This window comes from Lepisma saccharinum, chromosome 17 (genome assembly GCF_977018435.1).
Source record: "Lepisma saccharinum chromosome 17, izLepSacc3.1, whole genome shotgun sequence".
NCBI lineage: Eukaryota > Metazoa > Arthropoda > Insecta > Zygentoma > Lepismatidae > Lepisma > Lepisma saccharinum.
This window is the reverse complement of record NC_139245.1, coordinates 49,561,736-49,585,769: the sequence shown is the minus strand read 5'-3', so window position 1 is coordinate 49,585,769 and position 24,034 is coordinate 49,561,736. Positions and strand designations below refer to the sequence as shown.

The window sequence follows — 24,034 nt, the reverse complement described above, 5'->3', positions numbered from 1 at the left end:
ATTAGTGTCGGTGCAGAAAAGGAAGGTTTTTTTTTTTTTTTTTTTTTTTTTTGTGTAGCGATTAGCTTTGGTGCAAAAAAAAAAGTCATGCTTTAGTCTTCCTTGACTTCCGCACGCGACCAGTATGGTTTTAACCGGCCTATATTTACCCTTAAGTTTCTTTTTCCTTTTAGGCGTTCAACATCATATACATTTTTGCCGCGAACTTTAGTAATGCGATATGGTCCATCGTATTTCCTTCTTAGCTTATCTGATATACCTTTCTTTTTTGCAGGAAAATAGACCATGACTAAGTCATGTAATGCATATAAGGGTTCACGTCTGGTGGCGTCAAAACGTTTTTTCCCTTGTAGGTGACGTTTGGTATGCAATTCTCTGGCAAGAGTCTGAACTGTTTTAAGATGTTGGCGAAAATTCTCAGAAAATGGGTCAGTGGGGTTAGCGTTTAGTCCCGTTTCAAGGGGAAAAGAAGGTTTTCGCCCAAATAAAATCTCATAAGGTGATAGACCGAGGCCTTCTAGGGGACTACAATTATAGGCGTAGACGCATAAATTTAGGAAAGAAACCCAATCTTTTTGATTTGTTGCTGTGTACTTGCTAAGCATCGTAGCTATGGTGTGGTTAAATTTTTCAACCTTTCCGTTACATTGTGGATGATATCCGCTCGTGTTTAAATGCTTGATTTTTAGCTCACTAAGTAAGTTATCTACTAAAGCAGCCTGATAAACAGAGCCACGATCAGTGAGTAAACTGGCTATGGGTCCGTAAACTGTGTACACTCTGTTAACAAAAAAATTTGCCACGGCCTTTGCCGATATAGTCTTAAGGGGTTGAGCTACCACCCACGACGAGAGCATGTCTATAGCTACAATTACATATTTATACCCTCCTTTACAAGGGGTAATAGGGCCCAGAATATCACTTGCCCAGTTCTCGCAAATATTTCACACCGGCAGGGGGTGAAGGAAACCCTGTTTCCTTCCTGTCGATTTGTTTCGTTCTTGACATATTGGGCAGGAACGGACGTAATTCAGTACGTCCTTCCGTGCGGTTTTCCAAAAATAACGTTCGTATAACTTTTGCAAACTTTTGGATTGTCCGGTATGTCCCCCGGTATAAGGTGAGTCGTGTACATCAGATAACACATCAGCCTTCAGATTGTCAGGAATTACTAATAGTTTCTTATCTTTGTATAGGCGATACAATACCCCATTATCTAACGTGTAGTATCTTACAGTCAGATGGTCTGGGTCGTTTTCCTTTAACTCAATTAAGGCTCGCACCTCAGAGTCTTGTAATTGTCTAGTTCGTATCTCCCTTTGTCTTTCATTGAAAGTCGAGTCTGTCAGTTCGTCAATCAGTCCAACCATGTCACCATGATCGATATAATCTCTTTCGTCATCAGTTAGAGGAGAAACTGGGGCACGGCTCATACAATCGGCCACGCAATTAGTTCGCCCCGGGCGATGTTTAATTTGATATTTAAACTGGGAAAGTCGTAGACTCCATCTTGCAAGCCTCCCCGATAAATCCTTTGCTCGTTGCAGCCAACAAGCACCGGAACTATCGACCACTGCTGTAAAGAATATATCAGTCAAATACTGACGAAAATGGAGGATGGAGAATACAAGGCAATACACTTCTTTTTCACAAATACTATAATTTACTTGCGCTCCCGTAAACAATCTGGAGCAGTAGCTCACGGGTTGAGTCATAGTTTTCTTTTCATTGTTGGGATCAGGAACAACGTGACAAAGAACTGAGCCGAATCCCAGCTGAGATGCATCGCAATGGAGTTCAATGGGCAGATTGGGATCAAAATGTCGTAGTACAGGGGCGGTCGTCAGACACGTTTTCAGCTGGTTAAATGCGGACAATTGTTTTTCACCCATGTTAAATGGTATCCCTTTTTTGGTTAGATCAGTCAAAGGTTTAGCTATGAGACTATACCCTTGTATGAATCTACGATAGAAATTACAACATCCTACAAAGGATCGAACTTCCTTTAAATTCTTTGGAACAGGAATATCCTTTATGGCAGCTACTTTCTTCGGATCGGTTGCAACACCATTCCTGCCTATTATATGGCCTAATATTTCTGTTTCGGCGTACGCAAAATGACATTTGCTAGGTTTTGCTTTAAGATTCGACCTTTTTAAGGCGAGGAAGGTTTTTTCTAATCTCTCCAAATGTTGTGTCCAATTTTCAGCAAACACAATGATATCGTCAAGGAAAACGCATAAGCTGTTCCATTTAAGGGCTGCGAAGACTTTGTCGACGCATCTTTGGAAAGCTGCAGGGGCGGAGGCTAAACCAAAGGGTAATCTCTTGAATTCAAAGGTTCCATCAGGTGTTACTATGGCTGTTTTATGCCTGTCTTCTTTTGCGATATTTAGTTGCCAGTAGGCAGTATAAAGATCTAGGGTAGAAATATATTTCACCCCACTAAGATAATGAATGATATCAGAAATGGCCGGAAGAGGATAACTTGGAACTTTCAATTTCCGGTTTAGAGCCCTGAAGTCACAACAGAGCCTACAACTTCCGTCCTTCTTTGCAACTAACAAAATAGGGGCGCCATATTCCGATTCGCTTTCTTGAATGATGCCCAGACCGAGCATTTTCTCAATTTCCGCCTTTATAAATTCCCGCTGCTTTGGTGATACCCTGTATGGTGCTCGTCTAACCGGAATATCATCCTCGAGTGGTAAAGTCACTTCGTATGCATTGGTAACTCCTAATTGTTCTGGCGAGGCTGCAAAACAATGTTTGTATCTTTCGAGCAGTTGTAGTAACTCGTGTTTCTGGGGATCCGTCAAATCAGGTGATATATCTAAGTCAGTGCAAATATCAAATTCTTTCTGTGGGGATTTCAAGGTACTTTCTAAGTTTGCTGCGTCTATGGCGTTTACCTGTTGTGACGGAGCACTTTGCAAATTTGAAGAGATATATTCTGGTTTGTGTAAGACTCCTACTACATAATTAGGCGGAAATGCAACTTTGAAATGGTTCATATTAATTATAGGAATACATCTGGTAGTGTAGGAATTTATGAGCAACCTAGGGACCAAGCAGCGATACTGATCATACAGACCGCAATTGATTTCGAGAATGAAATCCTGATGAGGGGGAACAGAAGGAGATAAAGTTATCGCCAATTCTGTATATTCATAAGGTTCGAGTATCACAGAATGTGCAGAAAATGCCTTTAACATTCACCGATTATCTGCAAACTTCCTGTTTACACTCTCGGATCCGAACGGAAGTTCTTCGAAAAGGACTTTATCTATATCCTCACTCGACTTCGGTGTCGCGGTGTTTTTCCTATAAGAGGGAAAATTATCGTTCTCCAAAACGTCCTGCCTCGTTTGTTTACTAACGGCAACGTTTTCCTTACTACCCCTGGCAAAATATGCTTCTCGATTAGTTTTTGTATCGAAAGAGACAAATTTTTGGGGTGCAATAAAATTTGGTGGGATATGTAATGAATCCGAATCCAAATATACTGCCGTAGATGTTTCTGCAGTTGGAAATGTTATTTGGTCCTTGTTCTGTACTTCCTTTCCCATCTGTACTTGGATCTCGTTACCCCAGGACTGTATCTGTTTATCCCGCAGATATGGTACAAATGAAGCTTTGGATTTACACAATCGTACACCAGTTCTCGTCAAATGTGTAACATAAAGGTTAAAGAAATCCGCACCCAAAATAATACGATTTTGTAATGAAGGGTTACCACAGACAGCTAATGGCATGCTGAACTTGTGAGGGCCGATCCAGAAATGAAAGTTGCACACTGGCGTGTGTTTTGCTGCAATTCCTGATAACGTAGATAAAGTTACCGAACCTGTTTTTCTAACAGAGAGGGAAAAGTGTCGGGGTAATATTCCAAAATGCAAAAGGCTACATGTACTCCCCGTATCAATAAGAGCAGGAAAATGACGTCTAAAGATAGAAATCATAATCATTGGTCGTTGATTTTGTTTTACCTCATTTTGCGAAAAAGTGGAACAATTAATGGCACCATAACATTGCATTTTCAGAGGTTTTTGTTGATGAGGGTGTAGACGACCCCTGAGGCGTTTCCCCTTTACTCGTTTGGGTTCCCACGATAAGGAGAAGGACTACGTCGGAGATTTGAAACTTGATCTCTTGGAAAATCGCGATTGCTTTCTCTTCGAAAAGGTTGACCTCGTTGTGAAAAAGAACCTCTTCCACGGTTAGTAGAGTATGAACCCCTTTGTGGACATGATCTAGCAAAATGATATGCCGAGCCACAAGTAAAACAACGTTTATCGTTATTCTGAAAATTGCCTGTTCTTCCGCGAGATGATATTCGGCCTCTATTGTTTCCCCTTCCTCGTGAAGAAGTCGAAGCTGGGGAATTCTTTTGTTTCTCGGTATCCTTTGAACTTGTTTGTTCCACGGTGTGCACATATCGCGTAGGATTAGCCGGACGATTTGACGAGTTTTTCGGGCGGTCGCTGGTCCCTTGTACAACCTGAGCATAAGTACGAGATGCAATATCCGCCTGGCGTTTGGCACGTTCGAGCAACCGCAGGTTCGCTAATAGGTCGTCTAATGTTTGAGACTTCATTGTTACTAACTTTTCCGTATCCCGTGCATCTAAACCGTTGCAAACAAAATTCATCTTTCCGTCGTCATTCATATTTGGATCTGCCTTTTTACACAGTTTGAGAACATCGTAAAAATAGTTCTCAATGGATTCATCCCGTTGTTTCTTTCGTGCTGCCAACTCAAGGTAGGCTTGTCCAACCGGTAAGACGGGTTGAAAAGCCGTAGTAAGCGCGTCTTCGACTTGTTGGAATCCCTGTAGGTTTTCCAACGTGGTTCGATTCAAATCCCAATAAGCCAAAGCGCTTTTCTTCAAATAAGCTGGCAAGAATTTTATTTTTTGTGCTTCCGTCCACCCTAAAATCGAAGCTACACGTTTGTACGTGTTAAAGAAATCAGCAATACTGTCCCCAGGGTCTGCATTAAAAACATCCGGCTGTATTGCAGGGACTCTGGCATATGAATGCATCGTTGCAGCGGAGTCTCCGCCACTGTTCTCTTGCGGAGTGATCGGCATATTTGTCTCTATACTATGCTCGTCAGGGAGGGGTGTACGAATTGCCTCTTCAGAGCAAGATGGGAGTGGGCATCTAATGCTAGTAGACAATAGGGGTTTTTGTTCGCCAGTTGCCTGCTGACGTGTTACAACCATTCAAAAGCGGAAAACAAGTAACAATAGGAGATCTGAACAAGTCATTTACAACCCTAATGAAGGAATCTTAGGCTACAATCAACGAGAACAGACCGGAGTCGAAACCAGGATGCAGACCACGACCAAACATCCGGACAATCGAACAACCAGCCGACGTGGAGCGACCACTTACAAGAGACCATGAACAACCATGAAAGACAGATGCAACAGCAACCACTAAGATTTCTTCGACAAATGGAGCAACGTATTCAAACTATCAGACGCTTTACGAAAACAAGAAGAAAGTCACAGAGAGGGGGAACACAGCGCCTCCACCAATATGAAACGCCGCTCTTTTAGAGAGAGACATTTCTTAAGGGCAGTAGTTCAGGGAACATTAGAGACACTCACAATTCGGAATAATATAATTTATTTAACATGTAGCAAATGAATATTATTTGTTAGTATCCTACTCCTAAGCTATGTTATAACCCAATCATATCAGTTAAGTTTGGTATTACACAAGGAGCATCTAAGTCTCCAGCAACACTGAACTCAGTTGTAAGCTTACCTTGAACTTGCACCCTGAAACAGCTCGGGCAGCGTTCCGACACACACAACATACTTAATTCTCCAATCTTCAGTATATGTAATTTGTTGTTGACCTTGCCTAATTACTCAGCCTGTCAATCAGAAGTGTGTTCTTTCCTGTTTTTGTGGCTATCTTCGCAAACTGTCCTATTTCTATAAGAAAGGCCTTGCCAGGCACATCCGTACTAGATGCGTAACCTTCTAGGTACATCTGCACCGGATGTGTGTCACATTTATTGACATTTGATGATATCACTTGATTGACATCAGATGATTGGCACTTGATGACTGACACCTAATCATATGATGATATCATATGATTGACACTACACGACTGACAGCTAGTGATTGATATTATTGTCATATCATGGCTAAGACCTTGCCTTTTGAGTGGTGTATGCTAAGCCACAGCCGTCTCCGAGGTTCAACCTTCACACGTGGAGGAAGGCGTCTAACCTTAACTGCCCAGTGCTGAGTAACTGGCAAGATCAACTTCCTTTAACTGTCTGTTACTTCTTTTCAGAACCAACTCATACAATTGTAATATGCATTATAACGCTACATTAAATGCACGTTACAAGGCAGTGTGGCCAACCTAAAGAAAGTTATGGTGAAAGTGACTTCCCCTCATACATGCATACATACTTACTGGAGGCTACAATGTTAAAAAGTATAAAAGTAGTATCCATAGAAAGATTAAAATCATTGTATTACTACATGTATAAGGTGAAGGTTAATCTTTAGTGGATGGGAGTCTCTCAGACGGGACTTATCAAGCATGTGCTTTAAAAACTTGCCACGATTTACATAATTTTTTTCCTTCTGTAAACCTCACAGTTACTGACAAACAGGAAGCTAAAGTTTTAGAGTTTTGCATGGATCGGTCATTGCTAAAGATGTGGTGGTAGCCTGTAGTCGTTAACAGAAAAAGATTATATCTCAGAATCAAATCAATATAACACTTTGAAATTTATTCGTAAGTTCATAGAAGTTGTCAGCAAGATTCCTTTGGACTGCGAGTCAGAAAAAAGTCTTGTAATATATATAGTGGACTTATTTGTGTCAATGTCTCATTTTACTAAATTTGCATTATTACTATAAGGCGCTGCTCCAGATAGTGTAAACTTTCATAATAAGTCAATAAAGAATTTTTTGAAATGCAGAAGATAGGAGTTTTGTAGAAGAAACTCACTATTTATAATATCTTACAAGAAAAATTGATAATTCTCTAACCAAACAATAGTGTTGTTTATATATTGTAAGGTAAATAAATGTTTGTTAAAAAAATATTTAAACTTGAAATGATTTGAATATTAAAATAATATTTTCATATTTTTTGAAGTTAACTTAAATAACATTAAATACAATTTAGAAACAACTCAATTTGATATGTGAAACAAAGAAGCATTTAGATTTATAAAACATTACATTCTTTTATTATTGTAGGGTGGTGATATGATAATAGAGAAAATTGCACCAGAGAGAGGCATTTGAGATTTTGTACTTTTTGTAGTGTTCTAACAGCTGAACAAAATTCAACTTGTACAGAATTATTCCCAATATTCAATTTTATTTGTTTTTTATTGTTGTTGTTGGTGTTTTAAGTCCACTTTCTGCACAGTAAGGCTAATCGGGACTGGACCTACAGTTTAAAGTGGGATCCGAACCACTTGTGCCTCTACTGGGTATCGAAGCCAGGACCCCTTTATTACAAGGCAACGACGCTACCACTGCACCATCGGTAAGGCCCTTTGTCCCTTTATTGACTGGACTACAAGTTGTTTAATTCAATGTGGCATATACTACTGTCACATTGTTTCTTCTTTATTCCTGGTCCCAAAACGAAACTTACACCATTCAGAGACTGCATTTAACTCTGTAGCATATTTTATCCTCCCCCTCCCCCTTCCAAAAAAGAATTGAACATATACTTTGTGAGATATTCAAAGTCCATCGTCACGTCATGTGTCCTAAAAAATAAAATTTCAATATTTTCATATAAACATTTTTTTAATGACAACTATCCTCCCTTAGTTTAAAAACAAGCCCAAGATGAAAGTTATACCATAATTAGAAACAAATTTGGGTGATTTTTTTTATTTGACCTTGTAAGAATACATTTTACATTTTTTATAATGTTGCCAATCTTGCTGTATGAATACCGCATATGACTGAGGGCTAAAATTTTACATATGTAGGTTATTTCATGTTCTCTACCATCCTCACTGCTTTTATTTCATAGCCTGTCAGAACATACGTAAGCTGCTGTGCCTTATAGTGATATTGAAAAACTAAATATGCTGACCAAGGCAGTAATTTATTTTATTAAAAACATAAACTAAAACGTAACGTTTCAACCTTCTAGCAAGGTCTTCATGTTTTTAATAAAATAATTTACTGCCTTGGTCAGCATATTTAGTTTTTCATAATCATGGAAACAAGGCTTAATGGTGTTATACTTATAGTGATAATGCATATTTAGTAATGTGAGACATTGAAACAAAAAGTACAGCATTACAAGATTTTTTTCTGATTCGCAGTGCAAAGGAATGTTGGTAACAACTTCGTTTTATGGAACATACATATATCTATGAACTTAAGGAATATAATTCAAAGTGATATGTCGATTTGACTCGGAGTTATACCGTATTTGCCAGCTTATGATATGCACTTTTTTTCCTTTAAAAGTAGGTCTGAAAAACAGGGTGCATCTTGTATGCCAATTCTCAATTTTTCATTATGTTCATTTCTGGAAATTTTCTCCTCTGAGTTAGACGTTTTCCTTGCAATGTGTGATGAAGAAGATTAAAATATATTCTTTTCTAGTAAGATTATTTAATTTATTTGTTGTACCTGCATATTACTGCGTATTTGAAAGTACTGTAAATTAATTATAAATTCAGTGAAGGATTTTTCCTCAAAAGTGTGTATGAAACACATTTTATATCTAAATATATTTTATATCTACGCCGACAAATATGGTAATTTTTTCCTGTTAACCACTATAGCCTACCACTACAGTCTTGGCAATGACCAATCCACACAAGATTCTGAAAATTTAGCCTCCCATTTCTCAGTAACTGTGAGGTCTACAGAATAAAAATTTTGTTAGTTCGTACCTTGGTAGTATTAACAAATACGTCAAATTTAATTAAAATCTGAATCGATAGGAAAATTATGCATGTGTTCATACCTTGGTAGTATTAACAAATACATACATCAAGTTTCATTAAAATCTGAAGCAGTGGCTGTCATTCTGAATTTTGCTGGGTGATTTGATGGGAAACAAGTCAGTCCCTTTCATGAAATGATTATATAGTATTTCATGTTGATGCAGGTGCGACTTACTCATGTAGTATAAATTATTATCAGTACAATATAAAAAGATTTTTATAAAATACTGAAAAGTACTTTCGTTGGTGAGTATGAGATTTCCGTGAAACTATGTTTCGGGATATAACTAATCCCTTCATCAGGTAGATATACTATGCCAATTTAATTATGACATTGGCTGCGTCAGACAAGGTGTGGATCAAGAGGTGTGGTAAAAATAGGTAAAAAGGTTAAAAAATGACAAGGCTGCTGAACGTGTAAAAGTGCCTTATTCCTACCATTGCGTTAAAATCCTGATGGGTGTATGCATAAAAACACAAATGATAATACTCGAAACGTGTTAAAAACCACTTTTTCTCTAACATATTTCGAGTATTGTTGTTTTAGTTTTTTTATGCATACACCCATCAGGATTTTAACGCAATGGTAGGAATAAGGCACTTTTACACGTTCAGCAGCCTTAAGTCATTTTTTAACCTTTTTACCTATTTTTACCATACCTCTTGATCCACGCCCTGTGTGACTCAGCCAATGTCATAATTACATTTTGGCATAGTATATCTACCTGATGAAGGGATTAGTTATATCCCGAAACATAGTTTCACGGAAATCTCATACTCACCAACGTAAGTACTTTTCAGTATTTTATAAAAATCTTTTTATATTGTAACTGATAATATATAGTATTTGTTTGGTGTATATATTTTCAGAGGTTTCAAGCTTACAAACAACATTGGTCAGAGACGAGATTGCCTGTGGTACTTAGTGTCACACCATGTTCTCTAGATCAGTTGGATCCTGCAACAAACGCTGTGCTTGCATCCTATTATTACAAAGATATTGAGACTATAGTAAATGTTAAGGACTACCCTGGAGGTTTTGTTGTCAAAAGTGGAGGATTTGGAAGAATGGTAAGTTATTTTTTCCTGAACTAATGTAGCTGTGAAAATATATTTGTTGACAAATTACTGCATGCTAACGGCTTTTCACTGTGGTGATGTTTGTTAAAATTTTAAGAAATACTATCATTTAAATGAAAGCATAGAACTGTTTATTTGGTAGCATTTAGAGAGATCCTCCGTTCCCTTCTTCAAACTTAACATTTTTAACCAGCTTACGAATAAAAGTTTGAAAAGAGTGCAAGTTCTGAAATGGTACCAAATAAATTAAAGATGGATCTCTATACAATTTGCATATTCTATCAGTGTGATATAAAATTGCAAATGATCTGTGAAGAGCCTGAATGATTCATTTACCTGATGGGTAATTCTGTAAGACCTGCGTGAGAATAAGAAACTGCATATTTATGCATTTCCAGACCAGAGTATGTGATTATGCTTTTGAGCTCATTAAAAGAGTATTATAATGGTAGAATTTTGCCCTGAGTTATATACTATGTACAGAAACATCAGATCAGCAAAGTTATCAGTAACTTTACTATTATATTGATATGATTATATCACAATACCAACAAATTGTGTTGTTACTTTGCAATGCATTTAGTCCACCTGTCCACAAGGTTGTGGATACTCTCTAGAAAAGCCTTTTTGGTGTTGCTTTTAACAAGGCCTTAACCAACTTTGCACCACCTCCATTACATCATTTTCATCTGCAAACAAGTGAAAGCCCTATCGTGACAAGGCCAGACTGTATGGTGGGTGTTTCAATACCTCAACTTTCAAAATATGTAGTGTATCCACTGCATGGGCAGCAGATCATATTGTGGGCTTCAACTTGTTCGCTAGCATATCACTGTTTCAAGCACTAGTCACAGTTTGACCATAGCACACCAATGACATCCAAAAAGATGGGCAGCATGACCTTCTCAGAAGAGGCCTGTTCTTGATTTTTTTCATGGCCAGAGATGATGCATGCTCCACTGCATCAATTCTCTCTTTTCTCTGGTTTGTAATGGTGTAATCAGGACTTGTTTCCTATCACAATTTGATCGAGAAAAGCATCTCCTTTATGAGCATAGTGCTCCAAATGCTCCTTAAAACTTGTTTCCGATGTATGCTTGTGTTCATTGGACAGGTTTTTATTTATTTATTTTACCAAAAGTTGCAGATACAGTACAGAATGACCATTTTATACTGAAATAGCAACAACAGGAAAACAACAACAATAATAACAACAAAACTATAGAGTACAAGATGGCACAGAAAAAAATTAAGATTACACATACATTGTTAACAATTTTCTAAAACTGTGCTCTGACAAGAATATGTAAACATTTGGAGGCAGATTATTATATGAGCGAGGAAGGCTGTAGAAAAGAGAGCCTTGTAGTGGGATTGTGAACGAGCTTTACGTTGCGAGTTGGCCTGGTGCAAACTCGTAGATAAAATTTGTTGAGCAGAAATTCAGATTTAATTTTGCCGTTGCTTGGATATTCAAGACAGACATAATATCTGTTTTATGGAGGTGCCTCAGAGAAGATATTCTATGGTGAGCAAGAAGTTGAGGACAGAATCAATCTGGAGAGATTAATTTTTGAATCTTGGTCTTCTGATTCAATGTCTCACTTCACTTGCCACACTATCTGGTCTCCATGTTGGTGTTGTTCACTAACATTTTTTCTTCAGTTTTGAGAATTATCCACTCACTTGTACACTCTCCCCTGACTCAAACAACTGTCTATGTACTGAACTTCATTCTGTATATTTCAGAAGGTTCCACACCCTCTGACCACAAAAAACAAATAACATGTTGCAGGTTGTGCAAGTCAACAGTACAAGCTATTGCATAGGCACATACTACTCGATCGTCATGAGACCCACATAGAAATTTTGCTAATGAGCTATTTTGTGTCCCTAAATAAGATTTTCCATGTACTTAGGAATAAAATACCTGTTTTTTATTGACCTAGTGGATCCTGTTCGGATCCTCCTTTAAACTGTAGGTCTAGTCTCGATTAGCCTTACTGTACATAAAGTGGACTTAAAATAACACCAACTCAATCATTCAATCAAAATCATGTCTACAAATGTTCAGTGTGTGCACGTGCACCCTGAATGACATGCAGACATAGATGCGATATTCAAGTTCATGCCACACACTCTCAACATGGGCCTATGATAGTGTTTATGCTGTTTACTTGTCATCATGCAATTGTTGCGTTCGATTCCCAGGGTGGCTGACCGAAGGTCGGAATTTTTCTGGCTTTCACCCCACATGAAGCGATTCGGGGGCTCACCCAGCATCAAATCAATGGGTACCTGGGGGCAAAGGTGGCCAGAGCATTGTGCTGATTAATCCACCTCCAAAATAGCAGAGATTGAGAATGTGCGGGACCCTACCCCCACGTACCTCTAAATGTACCTTCATGGCACGGTGCTACATGCATGGGGAACTTTACCTTTACCTGCCTTCCAATCTTAGTGTACAAATACTTTTCTTCTTTTATTTTTGTAGCACTTGTTTGCTTCACAACGGAGCACTGAAGTAAAGAAGCACATAATTGAAACTGCTAACCACTATGTAGGAGTACTCATAAGGGAAGCCAAAGATCCAATCTCTCTAGAGGGATTTTTCGAGCAGAGATTGGGAAATTACAGGTAATGTAACTTTTTGCCAGCACAGTGTTTAGTAAATATATATATACAGTTTAAATATATGTTACATATACAGATTTTTACAGGTTTCTACATTATACAATTCAGCTTTCTAGTTCTAACAAAAGAACTCATACAATTTTCCTTCATTTTACCTTTCCTCCTACCCAAAGGCACACAAACATAATTTTAATTGTAACCATCAACAACCATTTTAAAGTGTTAGTCTTAATATTTTTTAAATTTTGGACACGTTATTATTAGTGGTGTCATTTTAACATTTTAAAATGTAATTGTGGTTAAAAATTTCTAACGTTTGCGACAGCAGTAATAATAATACATTTTGAACTGTTACAAACAGTATTTGTTTTTTTTTGTTCTTTTTTGTGATTGTGTATGAATTTGTATGCTTGGGTTTCTTCCATGGTTCTGTGTAGCTTATAAGAGCCAATAAGGTTTGAACTTTCAGCCCTCCCCCATGTGACGCGGGAGGAAGTATAAATATGGCCTGTGTCAGAGGACCAGGAGAGTGTTTTTTTGAACTGGATAGCAGAAGGGAGAGCGATCTTCGGGCTCCAGTGGCCTCCCTTGAGAAAAAGCATCCCGAGGCAGTTCTGCCGATGCTCAGCTTTCCACTTGGCAGTTCTGCCGTGGGGCTCACGTTAGAGGAATGTAAATAATGTAACTTAGAGAATTATTGGAAGAATCCGAGCCTTGTTTTGTTAAATTGTAAATAAATGTATAAAGCCCATTTCTGCGAGTTTTCAGCAATCACCCTGCAACATTAATTCAGTAAGTTCTTACCTGTGATTGATTCTTTGGTTCCGAGCGCTCTGGTGAGGAACGGGATGGGAACCCAGGACTAACGAGCCTATTTAGTTGTTTATTTGGGTTTTTCCTGCCAGAAGCGGCCCGGTAAGGGTGGAGTGTTGCGGAACAGAGAATTATTGGGGTCTCGTCCTTGGATTTTTTGTGTGAAAGGACACAGGCAAAGAAAGGAAAACGGTTGCTGAAAAAGGGTCGAAATGTTGACAAGGGCTCAGTCTGCGTTGTCGTCCGTTAATGGGGAAACTAGTTCGACGCCAACAATGGGTACAGAAAATAATGCTACAGTAACAAACAGGCCGAGGATTCTTCCAGACGACATTAGAGTACAGTTACCGACTTTTAATGGGGAAACAAAAGGGATGGAAGTTTATAGCTTTTTGGATGAACTGGATGCATACAGGGATCTTTTGGGCATAAATGAAGAGGAATTATTGCTGTATCATCTTCCGTTAGCGTTGAAAGGAGAGGCGAAGGAATTCTTTCATTTTGCAAGCCCGTTTGAAGGATATGTGCAATTCAGGGATTTGTTTCTCAAGAATTTTCATGGGTTGGATCACGAACGAGAATTAGAGCGATTCTTGGATTCTCGCTTTCAGCTAAAGAGCGAGTCATTGGCAGTCTATATTCGCAAGATAGATAGATGGTTCGAGAGGGCAAAATCCACCGCTACAGTCGAAGAGAAGGTTAATTTTATTCGGCGTAAATGTAACCCTGTGTATCGTGAGAGATTAAGATGTCAGAATTTCAACAGCATGAAAGAGCTTCACGTAAATGCTTTGAAGCTACAGGGAGAGATGTTGGAAAACGCTACGTTTCCTCAGTATGAGACAGAACAGGAAATCATTAACTTTGCCTTGAGAGGCGCCACACCTCCTCAGTCCGAGGGGCTGTTGGCCGTTAGAGGGGCGAGTAGCGCCGCGGGGGATGATCTGCTATGTGTGCTCGACCCTGGGAAATATTCGAGGTTAGGGAAGGAACCCCCTGCTGTTTCGAGGCAGACAAAAGCGACTACTGACCACCCAAGAATGTCTGGCAAAGAACGCAAGTGTTACGTTTGTCAATCAACTGCACATCTGGCACGTTTTCACAAAGTTGCAAAGAAAGATAATGTTTCAGAGTCAAGAGAACGTCATGGACAGGCCGTGACAGTGAGACGCGCCTGTAATTCGACAAAAGTAAAGATGTCTAATAGTAAAATTCAGGAACCTTTCGTTTTTGGAAAAATAAATGGAATTCAGATCCCTATGTATATGGATACCGGGGCTAATATATCCTGCATGAGTTTGTCTTTATTTCGGAAATTGGCAGAAAAGGGGGCGAAATTACGTCAGAACAAGTTGAATGTACAGTTAGCTGAAGGGATAACAAGAACTGTGGGACATGTCTTTTTTAATGTAACTTTCTATGGTCAACGGGTCCGAGAGAAATTCTTTGTTTTGGAGAATCCCCAGAATGACCTGATCGCCGGTAGAAGTTTTATGGCCAGGGCGAAGATTTTAATTGCACCCGCGTTGAACGGTTGGGCTTTTCAGAATGAAAGGGACGATATTATTTCATTTGACACAATTGGGAAGAAAGAGAAGAAAACTAGTAACCTCCTGTCTTCCACTGTCATTCACGTAGAAGAGAACCGCGACAAAGAAGTGTTGCAAACCCCCAAAACCGAAAAAGTCAGGAAAAAGAAAAGTTTATCGGCGAGGAAAGAAAAAGAAGATCATATTCCGATTAGCGACCTGAAGGATGTGAATAAGAAATTCAGTAAGTTCCAGGAAAAAAGGAAGAGAAAGAAGCCTACTTGCCTGGGAAGAGAGGACTCTGGTTCGAGTCCCGGTACTTCGGCTGCGCAGGGAATGGAACGCGAGAAAGTAACATTAGTTGACATTCAGGAGGATGTAATGTCACTATCTAATTCGGATGATGATGGACGGAACAGCGAAGATGAAGAATTGTATAGCTCTGTTTTCTTCAAGCGTCTTTTGAGAGACAACCCTGACACCGCTTCTGTTGAACTCCTTGGTAATGCAACACCCGAGCTTCGTGGCGAAATCAACAGTTGCACTCAGTCAGCAATAGAACCTAATGCAAAGAAGTTGGAAGTAAACGAAATAACAACCGGCAATATAAACTTGGAAGATAAGCGATTATGGGCAAGAGAGCAACAGAAGGACTCATATTTGTCTTTGTTAATTGCGTGCCTTAAGGGAGAGGAAGTTCAATTGGATGAGGAATTGAACAAGAAAGTTTTCGATTTTCATCTGAGCACTTCTTACCTGGATGAAGATGGGATTCTCTACAGAAACATAGAAGAAGGGAAGGGGATGTTTCCCGTGTTTGGACAGCAGCAAAAGATTTGGACACCGGATTCCTTGAAACCGGAAGTGCTGCGAATATCCCATGACGAAGTTCACGCCGCACATCCAGGGGCAGCTAAGACACTGTTCAAGATTTTGGAACAGTTTACGTGGAAAAATGTTTACTCTGATGTTAGAAATTACTGCAGATCATGCCTCACCTGTTTGAGATACAATCCAGATTCTTATAAAAAGATGGGATTCATGAGAAGTCGCAATCAGCCACGCCCAGGAGCGAAATTGTACGGAGATTTGTTTGGACCATTTCCGACCAGTTCTAGGGGGGGTTATCGCTACGTATTTCTCATTGAAGATTCTTTTACGAGACACATATTCTTGGAATCCATGACAACAGTGACAGGCAGGACTATTTCCAATGCATTACTGAAATATTGTCATCTTTACGGTTTTCCATTGATGTTTACCAGTGACAATCGAGGTGTGTTTCGTAGCCGCCTGTTTCGCCAAGTACTGAAAACCATCAACTGCAAACCCGTGTACATTGATCCATACCGCCCACAAGCAGATCTTGCAGAAGCAGCAATTGAGACAGTAAAGAGAGCGATAGCCAAGTTTTGCACAGGACACAGCAGGTGGTCAGAAAACTTGGATTCGATCGCATTAGCAGTGAACAACCAGGTGAAAAGATGCCCGAAGCGTGACGTACGGTTTCTGGTGGAAACGGAAGGCGCCGGGAAGAACGGTCAGCTGACCCAGAGACACCCCATAGAGCTTCTGGGGAAACAGCTGGGTAGACCATAACAAACCAGTCTTTTCTCCTTTGCCGATCCCTTACAAAATAGTTTCTTTAAAGGGACAGTTCTAAATGAAATCTCCATTAGTTAAAAGTTTCTTTTTATTCGGAGGCACATATTTACTCGCGAGTGTTTGCACCTTCTGTAGTAATTAAGCAGAGAAATGCCGTGAATTCACGTGCTGGATATTGCTCCTACCCTAGGAGTGAATGGGAAGAGGTTCGATCCCAGAACCTCAAAAGAAGGAAGCAGCCTGGAAGAGGACGTCCTTGCCATGGTCAAACAGCCCACACCTGGAAATGGACTTCACAACGATGAATTAGGATGTCACCGGTTCCAGAGATCACAGGATGCAGTGAGGAACATTCGGAAAGACTTATTCCGGAAAGTGTAAAGTCAGTGAAGTGAAGTGAAGTGGACGGTGTTAGTGTTTAATTTTAATTTCAGGCAAACCTCACCAGGACATTGGACACACAGACTTACCTGGGTAAGCTCTTTTTTTTTCGGTGAGGGGAGTATAATACTGTTACAAACAGTATTTGTTTTTTTTGTTCTTTTTTGTGATTGTGTATGAATTTGTATGCTTGGGTTTCTTCCATGGTTCTGTGTAGCTTATAAGAGCCAATAAGGTTTGAACTTTCAGCCCTCCCCCATGTGACGCGGGAGGAAGTATAAATATGGCCTGTGTCAGAGGACCAGGAGAGTGTTTTTTTGAACTGGATAGCAGAAGGGAGAGCGATCTTCGGGCTCCAGTGGCCTCCCTTGAGAAAAAGCATCCCGAGGCAGTTCTGCCGATGCTCAGCTTTCCACTTGGCAGTTCTGCCGTGGGGCTCACGTTAGAGGAATGTAAATAATGTAACTTAGAGAATTATTGGAAGAATCCGAGCCTTGTTTTGTTAAATTGTAAATAAATGTATAAAGCCCATTTCTGCGAGTTTTCAGCAATCACCCTGCAACATTAATTCAGTAAGTTCTTACCTGTGATTGATTCTTTGGTTCCGAGCGCTCTGGTGAGGAACGGGATGGGAACCCAGGACTAACGAGCCTATTTAGTTGTTTATTTGGGTTTTTCCTGCCAGAAGCGGCCCGGTAAGGGTGGAGTGTTGCGGAACAGAGAATTATGGACACGTTATTATTAGTGGTGTCATTTTAACATTTTAAAATGTAATTGTGGTTAAAAATTTCTAACGTTTGCGACAGCAGTAATAATAATACATTTTGAACCAAGACAGAAGAAGCATCAAGACTAACTTGTAAACAAATTATCAAGTGAGAGTACATTCTTCTTCAACTCACTTGTTGATGACTGTTACTGTTGAAATACCTATTGTGTTCAAAGCAATAATATGTGAGAGAAGTATAAATAAAAAAAACATTAGTGGTTTATATATGTACTAGGGATGAATTGATATTTGAAATTTTTGATGATACTAATAAAATGCTGAATTGTTTAATTTAATTTATTAAACCACAATATAATCATGAATAATAATCCTCACAGACATTTTCCAGGCTATTATGCAAATATTGGGATTGATATCAGTAATTGCTTGCTGTTAAGAGGTCCTTCACTTGCAGAGCTTTTACGACTGCTGGGCTAATCTTTCAGGTGCTGCATGTCCACACTTTGTAGGATTACAGCAATGTGGTTATCGTCTTTTGTGGATAGGGAAAGTCTTCCCACTTTTTTCCCTGTAAAATTCATAGAACAAAGAGTAGGGTGTGGGGAGAAGGGAGAAGATGAAGGACATTTAGCTGCCAGTTAAGGTGGGGTGAACTGATGGATAGAAGAGGACAATCATCGAGATAAAAGCCATCAAATTCTATCTATTCAACATAGCCTTACTGAATTATTTATGGAGCATTTTTGTATTATTTCTATTGTTGATGAATTATTCATATCTGTTACAGTTCAGATGAACATATTACGTCAGTCTCAGAGTTTATAGTACACAAAATTCATCCACGCCACCAAGAACCTCAGCGCCGAACTCTGTGTTTATCAGAAACATGCCTTATAGAAAGGGACCCTCAGACATACAGTGTCTGCACAATAAGGCCTTTATGTGAGATATTTGCTCTAGTCAGAAGCCGAGACAATCCCCAGCTTTTTAGCATCGAGTATGTGAAAGGCCAAATAAGAACATACACAGCTATCGACAGGTAAGTTATATCTTATTACTAACTGGATTGCTCATATTAGGAAAGTTAGAAGTTAAGTAGGTCCAAGCTGATATTGATGCTGATGTATTGGTATTAGAAAGTATCATTTGCATTTTATTTACTGATACCAGCAGATACTTTTCCTGCATTTTAATCATTTGCAGGGCCTTCAAAAATATCTAGCAACACTTTTGTGAAGTGTAATTATCCTGGATATTATGCAAAATTAGAACCTTCTATTGATTTTTTTCCAGTATTATGTAAAAAAAACCTGCTTTTTGTGATTTCAAGCATCCAAGTGTCTACTGGTCATGAAAAATCGAGAAAAAGTAAAGAAATCAACAAGTCAAGAATTTATACTTGGGGTCAAGAATTTTTGCTATCGCAATGATCGATTTAATATACAGGGTATCCGAGATGAAACACCCTAATTTGAACTGTCTGTAATACGACATGTATTCGATTCATAAAGAAGATTGATACAATGATGGATACACATAGTTATGAAGTCTTGTTTGTGCAATCACACCATTTCTACATGTGCCCCACGAGTGGCACGGAGGATGTCTAATCGATACTCGATTTCACACCAGGTAGCCTGTAGCATCTGTGGCGTAACTGTCTCAAGCAGCTCTAATCCTCTCATGAAGCTGTTCCACAATTGTCACTTTGATAAGAGTACACCTTGTCCTTAACATACCCGCACAGGAAGAAATCCAGGGGAGTAATGTCAGGCGACGGGGGTGGCCAGGTAATTGGACCACCTCTCCCAATCCATCTTTGTGGGAATTCTTCAGTCAATGTGTAAGCCACACCAAACGTTGACCTTCGGGCTATCTCGTTGATACTCTATGGCCTCTCAAGGATGTTCACTATCCCAAATTCGCACGTTGTGTCTGTTGACCTTACCACTGAGGTGAAATGTTGACTCATCAGAAAACATAACCTTGGCCAAAAAGTTGTTGTCTTCCTCGATGCGCTGAAGAATGTCTTCAGCAAACGTTGCTCGTTTGGGTTTATCGTCATGTTTCACCTCATGTAACACTTGCAATTTATATGCATAAAGCTTTAGGTGCTTGTGTAGCACATCGTGGACAGTTATTTCGGGACATCAAGCTCACGTGACGCCAGACGAACAGATTTTTTGGGACTTTGTATATGAAATGCGCCGAACATTCTCCTCTGATGTTCTTGAAGGGCCACTACCATGCCTCTTAGCAACAGATCCTGTCTCTAGAAACGCTGCTTTCCATGCCTTGATTCTCTTGGCATCTGGAGGGTCTCTGTGATACTCTGCACGAAAACGTCATTGAACTGCGATAATGGACCCTAATTCTGCATACCACCACACGGTTTGTGCTTTTTCAGCATTCGTTGTCATTTTCCTTTTTTTTTCGGTTTTCAGCACCTGCAATGAAAATGATCTTGCTATTACATTACATAATTAAAATTTCCACAGCTAATCTACCATATACCACCTAACAAAATTGTCTTGGTTGTTTATTATGTTTAGTATAAGTGTTTCAAATTAGGGCGTTTCATCTCGGATACGCTGTATTTTACTTTGCTTTTCCGCCCCTTTTGGCTAATCGCGACGATGGTGGAAAGAAGAGATGGATGAAGGGACAATCACAAACATGTAGGGACAACAACACGAGCCCCACATGTTTGCACTGGCTTTGAGTCCAGATGCCAGAGCCTTGCTAGATTGCCAAATGCAGTCCAGAGTGTACTACATGGAAGGGAACATTAATTATTACATGCGTTAATACATAAAACAAATCTGTTTTTCTTAAGTTAAATTGCAGCTTCAATTTTCATCTTCACCAGCCTTTTGATAAGGTTTTTCATTAAATAAAAAATATTTATTTTCTTAATTGCTAATTTCCAACTTTACCTATGTAGTGGTCGAATGAATAAAGGTTAAGAAAAATAAAAGGTCAATAAAAAGTCATGAAAAAGTCAAGAATTGTTAGTTTATTTGGATAGACACCCTGATATATTCTGATGTAATTTTTTGAATATTTTAAAGCAAAATTGGTAAATTAATGCTTGTAATTGGAGCGCAATTCTCACCCACTAATAATAATTAATATTTTTTAAGTAAGTCGTTTTTTCACCTAGCAAGAAAATAATAACAAATTTGTGTTGACATGTGTACTTTTTAATCTTACCTCCAATTAGTAATGTCTGAGTAAAGTAATAATAATGGTAAATGTGCAGTAAAACTGTACTTGATACAGTGGAACCTTGATCCCAGACTTTACATCTTTATGGTTTTAACATTGCAAAATGTAAAATTTCCCCAGATTTTTCAATTAACCTGCATTTAACATTTTTTCATCTTGTCTCCCTGGAAAACGTAAAATCAAGTTCACACTTAGAATTTGTTGTACGTAAAATTCAGTTATGTAGAGAACAACTGTGGACAGTAAGAAGGTTAGTAGCGAGTTGAAGTAAACTAGTTCTTCATTTAAATATTCACATTACTAATGATAGTTTATAGTAAATGAGAATGGTGAAACTGATTTTGAATAACATGACACAATCATGTGACATAGAAGAACATTTAATGATTCTAATATACTTGTTTTAAGTTTCATTTTATGTTCAGATAGGCTAATCCCACAACAGTTTAATGTGGGATTGGAGCCACTGTTCAAGTACCTATACCAGGGAACAAACCTGTGACTCCTTGATTACAAGGTAACAGAATTGGAACTCTGCCACTACTGAAGTACTCTCTGAAAATGTTGAATTCATTCTGATGATAATATTATCTGATTCTGATATACACTCAGTGTTCACTGCAGGCCCTGATGCTAGAATTGATCTCCAGGTAGGGGCTCACGGGTTATCAGGGGAGGGGGGCTTTGTAGACCAAGTCCATTTTCGAAAGTTGAACAGTATTAATTGAAGGTAAATTATGTGTGTGTGTGTGTTGGGGGGAGGGGGGCACCAAGTTAATGTAAAACATAAAATTTAGAAATATCATGCAAATACTACATTTTTTTCTATATCTTCTTAAACATCCCTTGAAGTGTTAATTGACTTTTACTGACCTCATCCCTTACTACACTCTCCATACTACTTTTGATAATACAGATATTTATATCATACAAGAAAAAATACACAATATTCAATCATAGTGCCTACAGTACATTCCACACTCCCCGAAGCAATAAAACTCCCCTTCGTTCCCAAAAATTGGTGGCTGTTGACCTTTGATGCAGATGTGGTAGGGGCAGCGAAGGTACAGATATAGAAGTTCCCTTAAAAAAGAAGTTCCTAAAGTCTAGAGAATCTTCTACCTAGACTTGAGCTCATAAACAAGATGAATGAATGTAATAGCTGCTGTCTGCATTTTCAATTTTCACTGTAAACAAATTATACAAAAAACCTAATGTCAAGGGGGCTGACGGTAGTGCCAGGGGGTGCTGAGCCCCCCCCCCCCCCCCCCCGCCTGGCTACGGGCCTGGTTCACTGAATAGTTACAATACAATGCCAACCCAGCAAGAGTCAGGAAATGGCGAAGGATGATGATCTCAATTTTACATTTTTCAGGGGACCAAGCTGTAAGAACTTAAAATGCGAGAAAATCAGGAAAATTTTACAGCATTTTGCTATGTTGCGACCATGAAGATTAAATGTGTAATGCGGGAAAATGTAAAATCAGGGAACATAAAATCGGGATTCCACTGTATATGCTAAATGCACTTTTTTTTCACCTGAAAACAATTTGGACCTGCTTTGGAATCTAATTGAACTCAACAAGTTGCTGAGAGATAACAATAGGTATACTTAGACATAGATAACTGTTGTACTCTAGTGTAATTGGCATTTGTCTTTTTTAATCTTTATAAAAATATTGTTCTCTCTCATCAGGGATTCCCTATTGGCTTCTCTGCTGGATGGTGTTCGGGCATCGGGTAACAGAGATGTTCATGTAAAAATGAGACCAACACCACGAGGGAAACGGTTGGGTCCTTTAAGTCCTCCTGTAGATGAAGAGGTTTGTAAATTGAAATATAATGTAAAATAATACAGTGGAACTTAATTTCTTTTTCAGGGGATTATCCTGGAAAAACTTAAAAGTGCAGGAAAATGTAAAAACTAGGAAAATTTTACAACATTTTGCTACATAGGGAGCACCAAAATTGAATGTATGATACAGAAAAATGTAAAATCCAGGTTCCACTGTGTATAGGGTGGTTCCTAAGTGTGAAAACTTTCATTCGAAAACAAATACACACAGAGAAACATGTATAAAATGTGTTAGTACATGTTACATGGGAGGAGTACAGTACTGCCCAGTACAGTTTATAGTCATTCCTCAATTTCATTTCTCCTCTTTCTTTCCATTTTGTTTCCACAATTTCTTCAGTCCTTGCTGTCAGTGTTCCAATATTCATTTATCCATATTCGTAACCTGCAACGTCTCCTATTTCCAGTCCGGCTTGCTTCTTTCTTTTCTCTAATTTTTTATATTTTCGTCTGTCGGCTAATCAGGCCTGTCACAGCCTACACCTGGGTGGTACTATTACATTTAAACGTGAAACACATCAGCAAAAATGTTGGTTCAAAAAGAATATGTTTCAAATAACACTGCACATTTTTGGGAAGGGGATTGACATTTTCAAAATGTGTTTGTTAAAAACAGTAACAATAGATATATTGTTCTATCATTCCAGTATTCCATACCTTAATCTGTACATAAATGATAAAAAGAGCAGAACTGAAATATTGTCATTACTTACAGGAAATTTTGAAATTTCGTATTTCCACGTTGCACAGTTTAATGACCATTTCCGCTCCAGATGCCATACCCTTAGTGAATGAAGACAAAGAGTCTTCGAAATTAATTGGATATAACCATTAAATTGTGCAACGCGAAAATACAAAATTTCACGTATGTAAATTTTAAACCGCGTTTACTGTATCCATCATGTGTTAATTGCTGCCATGTGAACCAGCCATTCTCTAAAGGTTAAATACCAAAATATTGGAAGAAAAATTTTTTAGTGTTCTCTGCCCACTCTTGTACAGCAACACTCTGGAATTCCGCTAATTGCCTCATGTGTGAAACAATATGTAATTATATTGTGGGGAATTATTACCAAGAAATATGATGCCTTTGTTGATATGTTATAGCATGTCTTTGTGCATAGTCAGTTTTACTTTGCTATTCATTATCCAGTAACTTATCCAGCATTAACTGTACTTAAAATACAATTATTTTAAAGTTCTAATTTG

At 38.7% G+C, this 24,034-nt stretch overlaps 1 protein-coding gene across 2 annotated transcripts in view; it reads left to right on the top strand.

Moving 5' to 3' along the window:
- Rme-8 (receptor mediated endocytosis 8) overlaps positions 1–24,034 on the top strand; it is a 193,259-nt gene that overhangs the window by 20,634 nt on the left and 148,591 nt on the right. For both annotated transcript variants that reach the window (XM_083139435.1, XM_083139434.1), the window contains exons 4-7: positions 9,841–10,041; positions 12,545–12,687; positions 18,530–18,781; positions 22,667–22,793. In XM_083139435.1, coding sequence (XP_082995561.1) covers positions 9,841–10,041; positions 12,545–12,687; positions 18,530–18,781; positions 22,667–22,793 — 723 coding nt within the window. The remainder of the gene's footprint in view (positions 1–9,840; positions 10,042–12,544; positions 12,688–18,529; positions 18,782–22,666; positions 22,794–24,034) is intronic.